The sequence below is a fragment of the Triticum urartu genome, chromosome 2A (genome assembly GCF_056163025.1).
Source record: "Triticum urartu cultivar PI428250 chromosome 2A, HENAU_Tu73, whole genome shotgun sequence".
NCBI classification, from domain to species: Eukaryota; Viridiplantae; Streptophyta; class Magnoliopsida; order Poales; family Poaceae; genus Triticum; species Triticum urartu.
Genome location: NC_141874.1, coordinates 636,672,364 through 636,692,902, shown reverse-complemented (window position 1 = coordinate 636,692,902; position 20,539 = coordinate 636,672,364). Strand labels below are relative to the sequence as shown.

General features: G+C 44.0%; 1 protein-coding gene across 3 annotated transcripts; it reads right to left on the bottom strand.

The window, feature by feature from the left end:
• Positions 1 to 486: 486 nt before the first annotated feature.
• On the bottom strand, positions 487 to 20,097 carry LOC125539335 (protein argonaute 1B). Of its 3 annotated transcripts, none has more exons than XM_087544666.1 (23): positions 19,890 to 20,097; positions 6,222 to 7,066; positions 5,921 to 6,141; positions 5,697 to 5,846; positions 5,482 to 5,615; positions 5,089 to 5,198; positions 4,894 to 5,000; positions 4,663 to 4,801; positions 4,426 to 4,542; positions 3,862 to 3,969; positions 3,700 to 3,771; positions 2,991 to 3,113; positions 2,723 to 2,888; positions 2,526 to 2,647; positions 2,316 to 2,453; positions 2,068 to 2,210; positions 1,923 to 1,985; positions 1,791 to 1,854; positions 1,548 to 1,683; positions 1,385 to 1,458; positions 1,219 to 1,313; positions 1,106 to 1,137; positions 487 to 1,004 (listed from the first exon to the last, which is right to left on the bottom strand). In XM_087544666.1, exons 1-23 carry the CDS (start codon positions 19,930 to 19,932, stop codon positions 802 to 804), a joined length of 3,405 nt encoding a protein of 1,134 aa, XP_087400792.1. In that variant the 5' UTR covers positions 19,933 to 20,097; the 3' UTR covers positions 487 to 801. The 3 variants fall into 3 exon arrangements, with proteins under 3 accessions (XP_087400792.1, XP_048558727.2, XP_048558728.2); XM_048702770.2 differs by lacking the exon at positions 19,890 to 20,097 and adding an exon at positions 11,781 to 12,015; XM_048702771.2 differs by lacking the exon at positions 19,890 to 20,097 and adding an exon at positions 11,781 to 12,005 and having other exon boundaries at positions 6,222 to 7,069.
• Between the last annotated feature and the right edge of the window lie 442 nt (positions 20,098 to 20,539).

Genomic DNA, 20,539 nt, shown 5'->3' with positions numbered 1-20,539 from the left:
CAACTAGAAACAAAAGCTGGTCAGGTAGAAGCAGAAGCTGAAACTAGGGGGGCTTGCACAGATTCTGAAGCAGTAGCTGCAAGTATGGATCGCACAATGCGAGGGAAAAACTGACCTGGGTCGCCGTATCATTGAAATTTAAGCAGCAAAACTGGAAAATAAAAAACCACTCTGAGGATTATTAGATTTCAGCAAAGGCTAGTCCCCATGTACTCCCTCCGTTTTTATTTACTCTGCATATTAGAGTTGACTGAAGTCCAACTTTGTAAAATTTGACCAAATTTTTAGAAAAAAGTACAAACATTTCCTATAAAAAATCTATATGATGTGAAAGTACATTCAATAATAAATTTAATGGTATAAGTTTGTTATTGTATATGTTAATATTTTTGTTTATAAATTTGATCAAAGTTTATAAAGCTTGACTTTGACTAAAGCTAATACACGGACTAAATAAAAACGGAGGGAGTATGATGCAAGTCAACAAACGAAAGGACCCCAGCAGATGGCTACCATAAATACATACGGAGTAACATTTAGCGTCATTAGATCCCAACATGATTATAGACTTTTAAAATAACAGGCAGAAGTCCTTCCCAAACTAGAAATGATTTCAGGGTAGTTCAAATACGACCACAGATAGGTAGACGGTTACAGAGTTTCACACTGCGCAACAACGAAAGTTTTTGCATGGCGGAGATCTCCCAGTGCCACCAATGCAGTGCGGATACTTTTAACACACCCAAACTCAGTCGAATATCTTCAGGTTTGCATAATAGTGTAAACAATGACCATCCGACCTTAACAGTAAAACATGACCCGCTTCACGTTTTCTTTCAGGGCGGGGAGGGGCCTGACAGCAACGTTCCCAAACGGCCTGGTATTGCGTCCACCCTGTGGAGGGCCACGGGCACCGCTTGCCATGGACCCACTGTCAGAGGTATCCGGTTCCATGTAAAACCGAGCCCGGAAGGCTGCCAAATGAGCATAATATGCCGGGGGCACTGCAAGCAAACGCAATAGTCAGAGTCAAATTTTCAAACATTGGTAGTGCAACGCAAGTTTTACGCAACACTGATAGCGTGAGAATCGTATTGTGACTTACCAATTGATACAGAGCGGGTGCACCTAGCATACCTGAAACAGTAGAGATTGTCTTCAGTTGGGGCCAGTTAAACAGAACATTTTAAACTAAAAAAGTTCAAGACAGTAAATTACGTGTAGCACAAGTTGTTTGTTAGAGTTTGCAACTCATCAGCAGTGAATTTGTTCTCGTCCCATAGAACGTGATAATGAGCAGGACGGCTTGTTCCCTGAAAGGAATTAAGAGGTAAATCAGCAATCAGAAATTCGACAAAATGCAGACTGCAAATAAAGTACCAACCTGAATGCCAGCGTGGCTACACAAGTAGAAATCGAACTCGGTCGGATGGCAAATCTTTGAATCAACAACAGTGCCTAGAAATAGATAGAGGTCCATTCCACAATCGTCAGATTCGGAATTGAGTAGCAAAGCAGAAAACAGCTTGTGTGTACAAACAACTAACCAGGCAGTATGTTTCCGCTTCTATCAACAGTACGCTGATCATTGTGGTTATTAGCAAAAAGCCTGGTGTGATGACGCTTCTGGACGACTACAAAAGTAACTGGAGGCTGGTAATTGGGCTCCAAGGACGCACATGCCTACATGTAGTTAAGAAATAACAGTTAGAGATATATGCTGAATATTGCCAAACAAGTGTGGCTGGTCAGAGTTTATCAAGAAAAAAGCATGAACGAAGCAATTCTACCTTTCTAATGGCATCAAGTTCATACAAAAGAACTTGATAGAACTGTCCCTCGCTGACACCATCCCTGAAAATACTAATTGTTTAATAACAGACAATTGTGTTTACCAAACATGCCCAAGCAAGGATAAGAACCTGTAAAATATGATTCTCTGGGGTTTCTGTCCAGTTGCCCTCTTGAAAGAAATGAGAAGCTCCCTGCAATTTAACAGAATTTACACTGTTAGCAGCAATAGATACTAGAGGAGTGATGTGTATCATGAGATTACAAAGATCGTACTTGATCATGCCACCAGTCACAGTTCCTCTTTGGGGATCTTGCCATACTTTGAAAAGATCCTGTATCAACTCTTGCCTATGGGCTTGGGCGCTAACTAATCCTGCATACTTAGTGACCTCAGGCCAGTCTTGGGAAGCAACCACCTGAAGGAAAGAATATTGCACGCGATTAGCTTCCAGTACACCTAGCAGGTCCATTGTATCATAGCAGAACTTCAAAAAAATTCATAGTAGCAATAAGTCACTTACAGCAGCAATGGAAGGACTGGAATCTTCTCCAGGATGAGGGTGTGTAACATCAGCACCAAATATTATTGTTGGTCTGTCACTGACAAGGGGAATCCTCCTTGTCAAGGCATCCACAAGTACAGTATTCCTTCCACCCACCTAAAAAGTAGGTAAACATATAACAACCAAGGTGCACAATAAAGATGGAATGGTTGAAGCACAGCGAAATACCTTAACATTAATCTTCAGAGCTACATTTGCAAGATACTGCTTGCTCATCTTAAAAACATGTTTTGTCAGACAACACTGAGATACCAATCCAAGATCAGTCTCGCAAATCCTTTTGAGGTCCCCTGGGAGGGAAAGAAAGATAATAAGCAAAAATATCATCCAGGCAATCTTTAAATGTTGTTTGGAAGAGATCATACCATAAAGAGAACCATTATTGTCAGGCAGTATTACAATTAGCAGGTCAAGTTCTCTTCCCTGGGGTCTGATTATATTCATGGCATCTTGATAACGCGCCTTTAGTGCTCTTTCTACATGTTCAGGTCTCGCAGTAAGTGGGGGCAGCACAGGTTCAGGTGCAAAGTCCTAAGAAAGAGAGAGAAAGTAAGAATTTTAACACCAGAGAATACAACATAAGAGAAGTGAACAGATATATTATGGAAAGCTAGTTTGATGACTCGATCATACCATTCCAGATATTTGGCACATTATAGCAAGCTCATGGCAAAAACCCCTGGCAGCACTATCTTGCACATTCCGAGAGAAGTTTATACATGCCCAGTGACTGACCCTACCACCGTTCACCATTTTCTACCAATGAAAATGAACACATATCAGAACTACATAAAACATAACAAGACTAACAAGACAAAAGGGGGGATATGCAGTAAAACTACAGCCACTAGTACCTAGAAAGTAGATGTAGGTCTAGGTTTAAGAAATGCTAACATCAGAGAGATACCAACCAAAATAGTATATGGTTGGTTAAGGTAAATCATGCAGACTCTTAAAATGTTCACATGTGAAATGCAAGAATATGAAGTTAAATAGCATCAATAAAACTCCTTAGTGTAGTATTTAGCAAAGTTGTGTGTTGCAAAGAAGCAGACAATCTAGGTACTGTATGTTATTTTATCTATCTAGCATAATTTTGTTCCAAATTTCTTGCAGTACGATTCTCCACTACTGTTCCCAGTATGGAAACAGGTAGCTGAAGGCCTTTACAAAAATGATATTACCTCCGTCCCAAAATTCTTGTCTTAGATTTGTCTAGATGAGGATGTATCTAACACTAAAACGTGACTAGATACATCCGTATCTAAAAAAATCTATAACAAGAATCTTGGGACGGTGGGAGTAATATTTTAATTTCTGGTGACATTTTATCAAGGTGTACCTTGTTCATCATGTTCCATTGGCCGATCCTGGGCAAGACATCCTTCTCTCTGCCACTATCGTGGTATTTAAGCTAATAAAAAAGGTGTAGTCAGTTGCTACGCACAACATATGTCCAATATGGTAAGTCAACTGCTGTCTAATCAAGTCTGAATAGACTTACTCTTGGCGGAGGCAGAACACGAGCTTCAACCGATGCAAGTCGCTCATCAATTTTTATGCCAAATTCCTGTGCATATGGATCTTCATAGTATGCATTGTGATGCACTGTCTGGTCAAATATGAAAAGCGAGAGAAGAGATTTAGATAGTCCAGTTTAAATGTATAAAGCTGGTGCAGATTAGAGTGAATCGGTGGGTAGTGTACTAGTGTGTATGAATAATACAGACAAAAGAACAGTTCAGATAAATGGCTCATAGGTCATAGCCTCATAGATAGTTGTCTTCCCAAAAATTATGGTTTTGGCCTTAACAAAAATCTCATCAAACAACTATCATCTTGTAAAACATGCTTGTGGAGGAATTCCAAGAACTTTATAACTTTATAGATTATTTGATTGCAATAGTGTGGATTGAATACATCGAAGTGGAAATTTTTTGTCAAACTGAGGAGAACGCCAAGCAGCACCGCACAAAAAATAGCAAGTGATAGGCACAGCATGTCATAAGGCAATTTTGTAACAGCAGTTATAACAGCTTGCATCAGAAATAATATAATGAACAATCACCTGCAAGATGTCCTTCTCACGCTCTTGAGGGCGCTGGCAAGTCACTTTCAGTAGAGCAGTTATCTGTTTCTCATTCAGTCGTTTCGAGTAACGTTGTCCTTCAACAATCTTACAAACCTGATATTTCAGAGTGATAAACTCATTGAACAACTCGACAAGATGCTGAGACTGGATGTAGCACATAGATGAGCATATCATTTTCAAATCAATGCAAGCGAGATTGTTCAAGATAGTAACCTCCATAGGAAGATAATTAGGCCTTTGCTGATTGCCCACTTGCAAGCAAGGTAGAGTGGTGTGCTGAATATTAAAACCATAAGTCTCCAGGAAGTATTGCACCACAGTCTTCACAGTACCACGATCATCAACAGGGAATCTACCACATGAAACCAACAGGAAATCAAATCACCCACGAACGTACAAGAGCATAAAGATTTCGGTGTATAAAGCGAGGGAAGAAGCACATACGATAGCTCTCGTGTTGCTTGTGAAGTTAGTCCAGATATACGGTATTTCCTACGCATGTTTCCTCGATGTGTAACCTCAACCTTTACACCTCTTAGGGCTTTTTTAATCTGCAGGAGGGGGGGGGGGGGGGGTAATTATGGTAACTCTGCATAAAGCAAGTCCGTTAAAAACAGTGAAACAAGTGGTGAATCAAACCTTCACACGATCTGAATCAGATAAGGGTCTAACTGAGATGTCTCTGCTCAGAAGCTGAGCAACAAAATCAATCACAGGAAGAGGCTCAATAAATGCAGTAGAAGACATATCTGCAAGAATAAACATCATATAAATCATTATGTCAGCAAGACCACTCCCAATATGTAACCTCCACTAAGATGCTCTGTAAAGTGGAACGTTATGTACTCCCTCCGTCCCAAAATAAGTGTCGTTGATTTAGTACAACTTTGTACTAACTTTATACTAAATCAGCGACACTTATTTTGGGACGGCGGGAGTATTACTTTGGGCCACCCACCGTTCATCACAACTAACAAAACAACAAATGAACAGTGACACAGAGGTAAAAAAAACATGAGAGGGATATCTAACCAATATTCAGCGAAAGCCCCATCTGTGTAGGTCTTATACTTTGGTAAAATCCACGCCAGCTTTCCAAACCATCACCAAGTTTCTGACGTCTCCCTAAGTTTGGAGAATAAAATGATCGGCCAACTGGAGAATACCTACAGAAGAAAAACACATGGAAATTATAACCCATACAGCCAGAAAAACAATAAAACAAGACATGGTTTGCTAAAGGATACCTGGCAGTAGGCAGTTCACGCAGCACAATGTCAAGCACCTGAAGAGCTTCTTGAGGTGCATCGGGTTGCCTTCCAGCTAGAAACATAGCCAAATGGTGGAGATCAGCACGAGCAGCAAATTTGATCACCACCCTGAATTGTCTCTCATGCCTTAAAACAAAAGGAATGTCAGTACAGAACTACTATGAACACAATGAAGTACAAATGTCACAGCAACAGCATACCTTGGTGCGACTTGACCACCAACAAGGCTTTCTTCTTCGTCATGCAGAGTAATTTCAAATGTCTTTGAAGGAAATGGCAATGGCCCAGCTGTATATAGGCTCTTCCTTCCATCATACGCAGGTAGGCGTCCATCCAATTGAGAATGTCTATAGAGCCTAACAAGTTCTGCCATCACAGCACGATTGACACCACGTGATGTAATCTCTGGAGTTATGGAGACCTGACAAAACAAGATTGTCGATCAAAAATTACAAAATAAAAACTGCAGTGGGGAAAAAGAACTTCATGTAAAGGGCATACATCATATTGGTGAAGGTCTTTATCAGGGAGCTCAGCAAAGAAATGGTTTGCCTTCACAACACACCTATCTCCATGTGTACCCTTTCCAGGGCGCAATGGAAATCTAACTGATTTGCTTGATGCTGGTGCCAGTTGACTGGATTGGCTTGTTGAACTTTGATCAACAATTGCAAGTTTCTGAAACTGTTGCTGGACTTGTCCACTGCTCACCTCTGACACAGGCTGAGAGGATGAGCCAGCTCCCGATGCGGATGGTGAAACCACCGGGGCTTGATATTGGACATGCGGGGCTTGGTGCAGTTCGGGAACTGTTCTTGATGGACCTGGAGGAACGTTACGTCCAGCACTACCTCCCCTATGCCCGCCATAGTATGGCTGCGGCACTCCACCTCTGGGGCGCGGACCACCACGTCCCTGATAGTCACGTGGTTGATATTCAGGTGGGCCACCCCCCGGATGTCCACGCCCCTGATAGTCACGTGGTTGATATTCAGGTGGGCCACCCCCCGGATGTCCACGCCCCTGATAGTCACGATGTTGATATTCAGGTGGACCACCACCTGGATGTCCCCGCCCCTGATAGTCACGCTGTTGATATTCAGGTGGGCCACCACCTGGATAGTGTGAAGCTGATCCTCCATGGCCCTGATAGTGCCCACCGCGGCCCTGCTGTTGCCCCCCACCACGGCCATGCTGTTGAGGTGCCAAACCACGTCCTCCACCATGCTGTTGAGGAGCTCTCTCAGCTCGCTGCGAGGAACCCTGCCCAGAAGCTCCGGAAGCTTCCCCAGAACTCTCTCCAGGGCTGCCAGGACCAGTTCTTTTCTTCCTAACCATGATGGCCGCTGCTAAGACAAGAGAGCACCAAAATGTAAGATCATGAGAATGTAAAGTATCAAGACTAATACATAATCCCTCCGTGCGAAAAAGCTTGTCCCTCAAATGAATGTATCTAGCATCAATTTAGTGCTAGATACATCCATTTGAGAGACAAGCTTTGGACAAGTTTTTTCGGACGGAGGGAGTATCAAGTATAACTTCATGTAGAATGATGGAATATTAGAATCAAGCATAAACCTAACAAGAGAAACGGAATGGGTGCATTTCTCAATTTACACTCTAGGAAGTGCATATACGACATCACATAGTCTAAACATGTAATCCAACACCTACAATTTGACTGTATCCTCTTATCGCATATACTTCTACCTCACAAACAGGAGCAGCTTATCAACCAAGACATGGTATTAGTCAAGTCTTAAAAAGAAAAAGAAATGGAATGGGTGATGCACAATAGGGTTTGGGTACACATTACTATAATTTGTAAAGAAGACAGCAATAAATTTTCGGTTAAAAGTTGGCATAACTGATGCTTCTAGGGCCAAAGCAAGGCACAAAGGGGATAAAGGAAATCGTGCAACATAATATTACAGAAATACTCCCTCCGTCCCAAAATAAGTGTCTCAAGACACTTATTTTTGGGACAGAGGGAGTAGAAGATAAGCTGTAAAAAATTGCATAAGACTATTGCTAACTGATCAAGTTATCCTAACATAAGGTTGACAGGGCACAAACAATAAAAATATGAACTATATTAATAGGAAGTAAAACTACGCTTATATCAATGAAAACAAGAAGGCTAGGTTAACATGCGGCCATAACATAGTAAAAAAAACTGCTGACAAATGTTAAACAGATTCAGATTGTAAATTAACAATCACAATAAATAAGGTTTTAAAATGTGGTCCATGGCATTCAGGGGTAGGAATATTCAATTGGAAATATTGCAGCTGTAGCTGGCTATCGCATAATCTATGCTAGATGTTGTTGTTTTGATATAATACTTATTTTGCCATAGCAAAATGAGAAAATAGTGAGCTATATTAATCTATAGAGTAGGCACGTAATACACACACGCACGCAAAAGCACACATATATATGCATACAAAAAACATTCTAAACTCCTGGTAGTATGATCCGCTTCTCATATACCTCATAGATGAATTATACCTCTTTATTGCTTTATTATACTCCCTCCGTCCCAAATTACTTGTCTTAGATTTGTCTAGATACAGGTGTATCCAACACTAAACATGTCTAGATACATCCATATCTAGACAAATCTAAGACAAGTAATTTGGGACAAAGGTGATATTTCATTGGTAATTACTCCCTCTGTAAACTACTATAAGAGTGTTTAGATCACTACTTTAGTTATCTAAATGCTCTTATATTAGTTTACAGAGGGAGTACTAGATGCCCCAAAATGGGTTGGAGAGAATATCACATGGAAGCCAAGTTTCAAAGAAAACTTCATGGAAACCACTTATGAAAGTTTGGAAAAAAACTGAAAAAATATGGGATGTTAAGACGGTGATGTTCTATTGGCAAGTGAAATTTCAAGTTCAAACACATTACCATTTACAAGCTATGGGAAAAACAAATTCAGCCATGAATAGTGACATTTACTGGTTGACACTATTCATTGCTGCTTTTGCCTTTTTCATACCTCGTAAATGGTAATGTATTTGAACTTGAAAATTTCACATACTAATAGAACATCACACTCTAAAGACCTTGTATTTTTTTGAAACTTCGAAACATCATTTCCACGTGGTTTTCACCGCTTTCCACCAAAACTTGGTTTCCATGTGATATTCTCTCAGTGGGTTATATGGAGAGAAAAAAATGAGTGTGCATACTTAATATAATTTGCTGATATACTTAGTTTTGGCATATATACTACTTTCTGTGCATAAAAAGGGCAAAATGCATAAACTAAGGATGAGTACTGATTTTCTTCATACTACTAGTATGAGGTCCATAGCAATCACAATAAATAAGGCTTTAAAATGTGGTCCATGGCATTCAGGGGTAGGAATATTCAATCAAGAATATTGCAGCTGTAGCTGGCTATCGCATAAGCTATGCTAGATGATGTTGTTTTGATATAATACTTATTTTGCCATAGCAAAATGAGAAAATAGTGAGCTATATTAATCTAGAGTAGGCATGTAATACACACACACACAAAAGCACACATATATATGCATACGGAATTGATTCTACACTCCTGGGGAGTATGATCCGCTTCTCATATACCTCATAGATGAATTATACCTCTTTATTGCCATATTATATTTCATTAGTAATTACTAGATGCCCCAAAGTGGGTTATATGAAAAACAAATGAGTATGCATATAATATAATTTGGTGATATACTTAGTTTTGGCATATAGACTGCTTTTTGTGCATAAAAAGGGTAAAATGCATAAACTAAGGATGGGTACTGATTTTCTTCATACTACTCGTATGAAGTAGCTAAGAATGATTAATGAGTTATACTGAGAATGATAAAGAGGTAGGTGAATCGATTATATCTCTTTATTATTTTTAATATATTTCATTTGTAATTGCTACATGCCCAAGAATGAGTTCGCTTATTATTTTAAACATATTTCATTTGTAAGTACTAAATACCCCAAAGTGAGTAGTATGGAGAAAAAAATGAGTGCATATATACTGATTTTCTGTTCATAAATGCAAAAAGAAAAACAAGGATGTATATACAGACTTTCTTCATACTGCTCGTATTTGAGGTATCTAAAGATAATTGATGAGTTTTATTGAGAATTATCTAAGAATAATTAAGGAGTCCTCTATATATAGCAAACATCGAAATAAACTCAGAGAAGGAATTTGAACCACAGCTAATATTATCAACAATAAATAATAATAAAACTTGAGTGGAATAAGCGAGAACAAAAAGTTACAAATAAATAGCGTACACTAGAGTCAGTATCGGTTTTGGGTTTCTAGCTGTTATGGTGGGATAGCCTCCAACCATGGAATATGTGATGTATCCGTTTTGGGTTTCTAGCTGTTACGGTGGGATAGCCTCCAACCATGGAATATGTGATGTCCAGAAATCTAAAAAGGGGCAGCCCCAGTGCATGTAGCTCCCGCTTGCGCAGGGTCTGGGGAAGGGTCCGACCACTTTGGGTCTATTGTACGCAGCCTTTCCCTACATTTCTGCAAGAGGCTGTTTCCAGGACTTGAACCCGTGACCTCATGGTCACAAGGCAGCAGCTTTACCACTGCGCCAAGGCTCCAGAAATCTATAACAGATTATTTAAATACTCGCCAGACAGGAGAAGAAAAGGTTACCAAAGTGAACGCAATAAAATATCATCTAAGTCATAGCTGCCTCATGTTCCCCTATTTTTTCTAGAATGGCAGGGTGGGAGCCCCACCATGGTTTTATCGCTAAAACAAAGCAAGACAGAGTTCCGCTCTGAAAGAGAGGTACTGCTCATAGCAATTTCAGTCGTAATTGCAACATAACCGTCCAGAGTTAAAGTATTTGTTTCAAGCCTTTTGGCAAAACCAAATATCAAAATTATTTAAATCATTTCTCACTATTTACTGACAAGTTGTATTATCCAATCCAAGTGATGTTCTCAAACACGTGGACACATAATGAAAAAAACAATTGACTGCCTATACAATAACAGAAACAACCATACTTTCATTTGAACCTCTGTGTTAGCCTGGCTAGCTGAGAATAAAATAACTTCAGCAGATTATATCCTTTGAATAAACAGCAGCACCACAAGAAGTGGGCAAATGAATAATGAAGCTGTATTAAAGCCCAGAAGCATCTATACGAAAAAGGAAAACAGTTTGTGCAATAGATGAAATATGTAGGAATTGATATTGAACACCACCACTACAGCACATAATGAGGACATTCTTATTCTTAGGACCATAAAAAATTATGATTGTTTTGCTAATGTCATTTCTGGGACAACCTCCAGTAAGTTATCAACGCAACGCACCACGAACACAGATTTTCCCAATATTCGTAGGAGATGCTATATTCTTTGCCGTCTAACGAAGGTACAGGGTACAGCATCCCACTGGGAAACACTTTGCCTCAACCTGGAGTCTAGAGCAGACACGCGTTCTTATGAGGCTGCAGTTCATCCCGACTTGATGACGCGTTTAAACTAGCCACACGATCAGTTATGCTTAGTAACTGAAAACAAGAGCAAAAACAACCCGACTTGATGACGCGTTTAAACTAGCCACACGATCAGTTATGCTTAGTAACTGAAAACAAGAGCAAAAACAACCGTCTATACGCCGATTAACAACACTATGCAGAGCTACAGCAATACAGCATTAAGCACGCGAATAACCAGTCTGAAATTGTCGCATGAGCAACGATATACAGAACCAAACAAAAGTGTACGAGCTCCAAAATTAAGGGGAAATGTGGCACACATCGCATGCCGCATGAGAGCTTAGCGGGGGCGAAAAGCAGGGGATCAGATACCCCAAGCTAGATCCGCTCGAATCCGGCGCCAAACACCACCGATATCCACCGAAAACCTCTCAAATCCGCTTCCAACAAAAGCCTCTCAAAATTCACATAGGCACCGACACGGGCGCGATTCCGCAATCGCCTCCCAATCGACGGAACACGGACGCGCCCGCAAAAAAGCTAGCGAAACGAGCCGGAGAAAGGGACCGATCCAGAGAGCGGGGGTCGCTACCTGAGCAAGCAAGTCCGGCGAACGGCGGCGCGGGAGGAGGCGGTCTCCGGAAGCCCTAGGCCTCGTCCGAGCTCCCCCACTATCGCTCGCACTGGCGCTGCTCCTCCCTCTGCCTCCGCCTCCAGTCACCACCCCCCTCGGCTGCTTTTTTGAGGAGGGAAAAGACGACGGCCGCTTGCGGTTAACTAGCAGCAGTGCAGCTCGCTGGGGGGAAAGAGCCGAAGCGATGGCGCAGCGTCAGGGTGGAAGCCCGTGTCATGTCCCGGGCGCGCAACGCGGGGCCGGCGGGTCTAGACCCGGTAACCCCGAGCGGACCCGTTTCCAAGCGAGTTCGTGGTGGGGCCCGGCGCGTACGGACGTGGAGGACGTGGGGGGTTGGCGTATCAATGACAGCGCGGGCCCCGGCGCGGGATTTGGGCCGGATTTGGACGCGAGCGCCTCGGACGCGACGCGCCGAGTGGGGGATTAATCGGGTCTGCTAAACAAAATTAAACTAGGATAAGTACTGTACTGAGGTGCAAATGGCGGGGCGAGATGTCAGGAGTGGATAACTGCGCGCTCTGCCGCGGCTCCCCAGGGCCCATAGACGTTTCGGCACCGGATTGGGCGCGCCCCGTTGTGCGCCTCGTGCGCGCCGCACCTTGGCCATCATGGGAGCGCACGCGCCCGGTCGCTCGGCACGCTCATTGCCCCGTCGCGCCGGTGTCAGTACGGGCGGGCAACAGTAATCCCCTCCTGCCAGGAAGGGCATCACGATGCGAGGCAGGCTTTTCCCCGGCGACCGACGGTCGCGCCCGGCGGCACTGGTACTACGTCTGCGCATGCACCGAAGAGGGAATCCGCGGAGGACCGACGTGCGAGGGCGCGATGGGTCACTCGACAAGACCTGTGGGGCCGGGGCGCAACGGGTGGTGCGCGGTACGGTACGGGGGGCGCGCCGCTGCCGCTGTCGCTGCCGTCCCGTTTTGGTTACGAGGGGAATGGGTCAAAGCGCCGCTCGGTGCGTGAGCAGGGAACAGTGACGGGCCTCTGTTGCACGCCGAGGCTACAGCGACAGGGTACCGCGCCCTAGTGGCTGGAGCTACTCCTATGTCCTACCGGTTCAGTGGCTCGGGTTGGTTCCGGCTGCGGGGCGCACGGGCCAGTGCGTGGGGGCACGCGCATCGCCGAAGGCAAAGGACGATAGACCGTCCTCAATGACGCGATGGCCCCACGCGTCGCGCGGTCCCGCTTCGCAGTGGGACGCTTCGCCGTGGCTGCTGTGGCCCGGGTCCTTCTTCTCCCCGGTGTTGCGGGCCGCGGGGACCCATGTGGGGGCCGTACCGGCCGGGTGCGCTCTCTGCTGGGCCCGGGGCCCGAGGTGAGAGGGCTGCTGGGCGGGGCCACGTGAAATGCCAGGCTCGGGGCTGCCTCGGGCCTGGAGACTATAGAAAACCAACAACGGCCTTCTCTGGAGCTAGAGAGAGGAGAGCGGCTACTGCGCAGAGCCCGGACAACGGGCTCTCGCTCCTGGCTGCAGCCCCCATGCTGCAGAGTTGCAGCAGGCTTGCAGCAGAGTTGCAGCCTCGCATGCCATGCACCGAAGGGGCTACTCGTAGGCAGTACTGTGCGGTTTCGTAGGCACGAGACACCGGTGGTTCTTGTGCGGTTTCGATGCTCGGTGCTTCGGGACGCCACGACGGTAAAGTTCAGCTCATCCGGCTCTGCTGAAAGCCTGAAATGATAGTGTTGCGTTCGGCGGAATCGTTTGGTCCGAAAGGACGGCATGGACAATGGGAAAGACAGGCAAGTTCTGTCGAAAAAAAGGTTGGGAAAGGGGAATCGGTTGAAACATTTCCTGGTGATGTGCTTTTACGAAGTGATGGAGGAGGGATGAGCTACCGCATTTCAGTGGCAAACCAACTATTAGAGCAAGTATATAATAAGCTTATGTAAACAGGCTGTAAGGGTCAAAATATTATTTTTCTGCAGGTATGCAGGGGAGACAAGAGAAGCCGGCTACAAAATAAGAGCCAGCTGCAGCACGTGCTCCTAAGCACTACTACTCCCTCCGGTCCTTTTTACTCTGCACATTGGTTTTGTCGAAAGTCAAACTTTGCTAAGTTTGACCAAATTTATATTAAAAATTATTAGCATCCATAATATCTAATAAATATAATATGAAAATATATTCCAAGATGAATCTAATGATATTGGTGTTGTTATGTGAATGTCTATAATTTTTTATATAAACTTGGTCAAAGTTGGATGAGATTGACTTCAGACAAACCTAATATGCAAAGTAAAAAGGACCGGAGGGAGTACATCCGTCCTGGTTTATAAGTCTCCATTGTATTTTGTGTCAAATTTTTGACTGTAGATTTAACTAACAAAATATTAATTCATGTCATAAAAAATTATATCGTTGAATTCGTATTCAAACATAGTCAATTATATTGTTTTTTATGACATGTATTTACATTTTGTAAGTTAAATTTAAGGTCAAATTTTGGCACATAATTCAAAATGGACTAATAAACCAGGACGGAGGTAGTACTAGTATGTGAGAGTGGGAGGTGAGCCATGTACTATTAATAAAGTGGCACATGTTTGTATCTTACTATTATACTTGAAGGCTAAAAGGTTAGCTATAGATGACATGAGAATGTCATATAGCCATCAGCTGGCTGTACTATTAACCATGCTCTTAGAATAAGTATTATTTTTTTCTATAAAAAATAACAAGTACGAAAAACAATTGTGATAGAACCAGCCCATCCGAAATTAATCCCTTGACTTGGCACGGATGTTCACATTTTCTTGAATCTATTTCAGGTTTACAGGCGATATTCATCCAGTACGAGGCATTTGTCATGACTTTGTCAATCCCAATGTTCATGTGCACGTATGTATGCATTGATGTTTGTATTGTGTTTCTAGAATAAAAAATAGGTACTAGTATAATTGCATCAATTAAAAATATGGTTGTTGAATGTGGGAATGACATAGCACACACTATTCCCATGAAATAATAAGATGCCACGTGCCATGGTTCTTGGTTCTTACATTTTCAATATGATGTATTTTTTGCGGGGGGTAAACTTGTATTACTCAATCACAACGTCTTTACAATCATCATACTGAAATCACCAATTACCACCCATGGAAGATCATTGACATTTATTATATTTTGAAGTTGATGTCCAAAATTTTCAACGTGAGGCTCGCCATAAACACACGTGATCCTCCTTTGCTCCGCACCCTCATGCATTTAGATCAGAGCATCAATTTACCGCTCTTCCTTGTCCACAATATCCAAAATGCAAGATTCATGCCAAAAAAGGGCTAGATTGCACTCATTCAATTACTATTCACTCCAACAAAAGGGTTCTGACCAAGCTATTATGTGGTGAATTTCACGTGACATATTGTAATAATGTTTATTTTGACTTTCACGTACATTTGGCTTGAGATACTATGTGCCAGATCAACAATAGGCGTTTCCACTTTGGTTTGATGTGTCTTCGACATGCGTGATCAAAATTGATTTGGTTCTATCATGTTATGGTTTTATAGTCGTAGTTGTGCCCCATTGAACACAAACAAACATCATATAAGGAAATGCATTGCAGGGAATTTCGAGTTTAAACTAAATGGTATCTCTCCTTAGTCCATAATCATTTTATGACTCTGGGATGATCAAGCCTTGACGGTCAAAACAAGAAAAACATAAAGAATCGAACATGGTAGTGTAACACAAAAAACTCACACCGCTCAAGGATACACCCGAGCAGTATCAATCTTGATAAGCACCATTGCTATTCCTAGTTTAGGTCTCATCTATTATTTCTCAATACTATGGTGAGCCTCGGCCTCCGTGTTTAGATATCATCTAGATTGGTCTCCACGGACGGTTGCAAATCCTTGGATTATAAGACATGATGCATGATTACCCATCTCAAATAGTTGAACATAGGTACATTGTCTCTTTCGTCTCTGTAGTCACACATAAGTTGTTCGATAAGGTCCTCCGGTCGCTTACTCACCATACTTTCGACATGTATACCCTTACACGTAGGATCAACATAATCAATGCGTCACTTGTTAAGTAAAAAGGTACAAATGTTCGCCTCACAACAAAATCCAAATTATTTATTATCACGTTCAACTTCTAAGGAGGAGCAAAAATGATTTCGTTCCAATAACAATATAAAATGAGCATTGAATGTGTTTATGATTTTGGGAGGAAGGTGCATATAGGCAGATATACCCATGCTATAGTAAAACGGGAATTGGCGTCTATAAACTTGCATAAATCATGCAACATAGTTGAAACAAAAGGTGGTTTTCGCAAGTTGTTGTGCAAATGTGGATGAGCCGCCAACATAGTATCGAGGTTCTTAAGAATTCCGATCACAACTTCCACACTCGTATCTATGAACTACAACACATGAGTGCAAACTACTGTCAATCGAGCCAAACCCTGAAAAACATTGACCGCCAATATTTTCCTGGGCTGAATATTCATCCTTATATATTTTTTTACTTTTTTGGAAATTACATGCAGACATTTTTTAATGAAAATATTGTATGCATAGACATTTATTTTTTAATTTAGGAACATTCGGTGACAATATACAGACATTTATGTCCGTATACAAAACCATTTATTTAAAAAACATGAGCATTTCTAGTGCTAGAAATAAAAGCATTTTTTTATACATGTATAAAATACATGTTCTGGCAGTATTTTAATATAGAACATTGTTTTTCGAATGTCAGGATACATTAAAAAAGTAAAACTAAACTAAAAGGAAATTTATGTGTCAAAATGCCTCAAAGGGCCGGTCCAGCGACCGAGCCCAGGTTCACGGTACCTGCCCCCAGAGGCCGAGACCACGTCCAAGGACCCGTGAACCTGCCTGCTGGTGGGCCAGAGCCGCCTCCACGTGTCGGCAGGCGCAGCGCAAAAAATCTACGAATAGTGTCCCACTGAGGCGCGCGAGGCGCCCACCGGCCAGGGAGCCCCTATAGGGCGCCTTCAGCGCCGGCTCGAGGGACTGGCGCCCACGCGCACGCGAACTGGGCCGGCCCAGCTCGCCTCGTGCTTGTTCGCTCGTCCCGCACTCGTCGATTCGCTCGCTTGTTACGCACCGCACGTCGGGTCGTCGCCCTGGTTCAGTCGATCGCGTTTGACCGATCAACCGTTAACTTTCGGAAGAATAAAGGCAAAACATAAAAAAAATTCAAAAAATCAGAAAAAATGTGAATTCGAATATGTTAACGATTTTTTAAAGAAAGATCACAAACTTCAAAACAGTTCATGAATTTTAAAAAAAGTTCATCCATTGCTAAAAAAGTTCATCGAATTTGAAAATAGTTCATCAATTTGAAAAAAAGTTCACCGATTTTGAAAAAAGTTCATCGGTTTTAAGAAAAATGTTCACAAACTTAAAAAAAGTTCACAACTTTTAATAAAAAATCATCAAAATTGAAAAAAAAATCATCAAACTTGAAAAAAAGTTCATCAAACTTGAAAAAAGTTCACCGATTTTAGATTAGTTCATCGGATTTAAAAAATAGTTCCTTGAATTTGAAAAAAGTACATTGAATTTAAAAAAAGTTCATAGATTTTGAAATAAGTTCATTGATTTTAATAAAAGTTCATTGAATTTGAAAAAGTTCATCCTATTTGAAAAAAAGTTCATGAAGCTGATAAAAAGTTCGCGCATTTAAGGAAGAAACGAAAATGAGAAAAGAAAAAGGAACAAGATAAAAAAGTCCAGAAACTGACCAGCGAAGGACCTAGATAAAAGATTAAAAGAAGAGAAAGAAGTTTATGGACACGACCGCGTAGTTAACCTGATGGTGAGTGCGCTGCACTTCAATCAAGCGATCTATGGTTCGATCCCTCGTTGCGCATGATAATTTTTGCTTTGTTTTCAACAGGAAAAAACGTGAAACGGGCCGGCCCAGGGTGGCGCGGGCGTGCGGCGGTGGTGTGCGCCCGTTTGCGCCGATGCCTGTAACTGGCGCAACGGGCGCCGTTTAGGAAATGCCCACCGGCCACCTGCACGACGGCGTGTACGTCGCACGCACGTTGCGACAGCGCCACTGCTCCATGTCCCTGGTCCACAATGCCGTGGGCCGACGCCTCCTCCGCCCGCAATTAGCAACGCCCGGTTGGCCCCATGGATTTGGCCGCGCGGCGAGCTAATAACCGGCTCTTGGCGAAAACAACGGGCATGTTTCTGTTTCGCGCCTCAAGTGCGTGCTATCCTCTTTATTATCTCAAAATTTCCATCTCTTTTTTGACGAAGTTGTAGCCAAATCCACAATAGCAGCATCAAACGTGTTAAAACATCTACAGCCGGATCTCTCAAACCCGGCTCATACGTCCGGACAGGCCGTCCGGTCACTTTTTTTTATCCAGACGGACGTCTCAAAAACGTCCGGGCTGACCGGCACCCCCATATCCAGCCTAAATATAGGGCGGATATGGGGCGCTCGGGCACGCCTGCCATGTAGGACTGACGAAGGGGTCTTAGCCGGAAACGCCTTCAAACCCGGCGGTCCAAAGCTCGCCTCCTCCGTCGGACCGGTTGCGCGGCTCCGGCAGGCCGCGTAGTGCATTGCCTGACTATTTAAGTCGACCGGTGACATCGAAACCCTACCATGCATCTACATTTTCCTTCTTCTATCCGCCGCTGCCGCCACTTTCCACTCCACCCGCCCCGACTAGTAGTCATGCCCCCACGCCGCCGGGTGATGAGTTAGCCATTTCTCATGCCGGAGCGCCGGCTCGAGCTCCTTAAGCAGATACGGGCTAGGCGCGAATCCCGGATCGATGCATGGCTACCTTCGGATGCAGTGGATCGGGAGGAGGAGGACTTTGAGGAGGAGGGGGATGAGCCGGAGGAGGAGGATGTGGGGGACGCTGGCGACGGGGATCTGCAGTCGGAGCAGCATGCCATCCTCGATTCCCTCCGACCGGAGTCGGCTGCGAAGGCAAGACACCATCGCCGGTAGGAGATGGAGGTGCAAGAGGCTGTGAAGGAGGCGGATTTGCAGGATGAGGTCGAACAAGAGGAGGATGAGCCGGAACCCTTCTATCCGCCGGTCCAGCCAGCGCTCGACACCTCGTCGTGGACATCTCCGACGGCGAAGAGTAGCTATGGTAGTACATAGGAAATTTTTTTTGCATGCTTTATATAAATCTAGGGAATGAAATACGAGGAGCCGGATTTACAAAGTTCGGTTGCAGGTGCTCTTAGCCTCGCCTATGTTTGTACATGCGAGACAAGGACAGGTGTGATGAATGATACAAATGCTCGCTCGATCGTGCACCAACCAATGCACTTACGGTGGTAGCACAAAAGGTGACAGAGACTGTACCGCATCGATCGTCTTACCACGAGCACACACAGTGTGCCATACGCTCGGCTCCAGTCGTTTTTTTTTATGAGAAGGTGTGTGACTCTGCATACGCTCGTGAGCTCGCTCGTTCATGCATACGCATGATCGTAGCGTGTGAAAAAGCACGGCGCATGGACGTCACCAGAGGAGTGCTGTTAGACGTTCCGTCGTGTAGCTTCACTGCTGGCAACAGTGACAATATTAACCAGGCCCTCGAGACTGCTATACCTATACGTGTGCCGGACTCCACCACAGTGAGCATCTTTTTGGCATGTATCGCGGTTGCTATGGCTCACATCACCCGGGTAGTAAACTCAAGGGCTCGAAATAGAAAGATTCCACGAGCTGCTGTTCCTCCAGGTCGAGGGGCCGAACTGAACCGCTGGCTGTAGGCATACATGCTCGGTCAGTCATCCTCAAACAGCGCGCCACGCCTCGCCGATAGACACTACAGGAAACCGACGCGCATGCGTGCGATTGCACACGAACAGTCCCCCGGAAACGCACAATCGTGTGCACATGCATATGCATGTGCATGCACGGACGCACGAAACCTCATGCATATATACTGTAGCAACCTCGCGCGACGACACGCACGAAACACATCCGATGACGATGAGAGGAAACCGCTGGGTACGGTGATGGAAAACGGAAGGCAAAGGTTGCCAAAGCCGGGAGGGAGGCGAGGGATGGGGGAAAGGCGTGCGTGCGTACCTGGTCGATGAGAGGGGTACCCGTTGTCCACGCGCGAGGCCATGCCGAGATCACCGCGAATCCTTCTCGTTCATGCGCGCGGCAGAGGCCCCGGGATGCCTGCAGCTTTTTTGGCTAGCCAAGGGAAGAAAGGAAGGGCGTGAATGGTGGAACGGGCCAACGGGGAGATCCACTCGAGGTGTTCTTAACCAGCGAGGAGAGGCCGGAGGACGAAAGCGAGGTAGGTGGCGGTACAGGTCGCGTGGGCCGTGGGCGGAAGATATCGGTGATGTATGCTCCAAGATACGCACGATTATTTGTGCCTGCCGGTGAGATGGATGTACTACCGTGCTAGAAGGAAATAAAACGAGCTGTACGACGATGGCTGCTGTTTTGCTCCCTGGGGGGCCCGAGCCTTCGAATGATTATCCACTCGTGCCTGCCATTCTTATTCTAGGCATATATCCTAGCTACAAAGGATGTACAGTGGCTACGTACAAAAGAGACGAATCCTAAGCGCATCCCCAACGCTCAAATTTGCTTCGGCATTTGTATAAAGACAGAGACCAGTCCACGGACATTGATACGAAAACCGACCATCCAACGCCATCCGCATACATTTCAATCACTATTTAAACTAATCGGACGAAATTCATGCAAACACGAGGGAA

What these genes read in the sequence shown, in the direction of transcription:
- LOC125539335 (XM_087544666.1), bottom strand. Translation starts at nt 19,932, where the DNA reads ATGGCCTCGCGCGTGGACAACGGGTACCCCTCTCATCGACCAG. An exon ending in AACTTGATGCCATTAGAAAG is followed by an intron (nt 1,684 to 1,790) that starts GTAGAATTGCTT and finishes AACTACATGTAG; the next exon opens with GCATGTGCGTCCTTGGAGCC. An exon ending in GTAGCCACGCTGGCATTCAG is followed by an intron (nt 1,314 to 1,384) that starts GTTGGTACTTTA and finishes AATTCCTTTCAG; the next exon opens with GGAACAAGCCGTCCTGCTCA.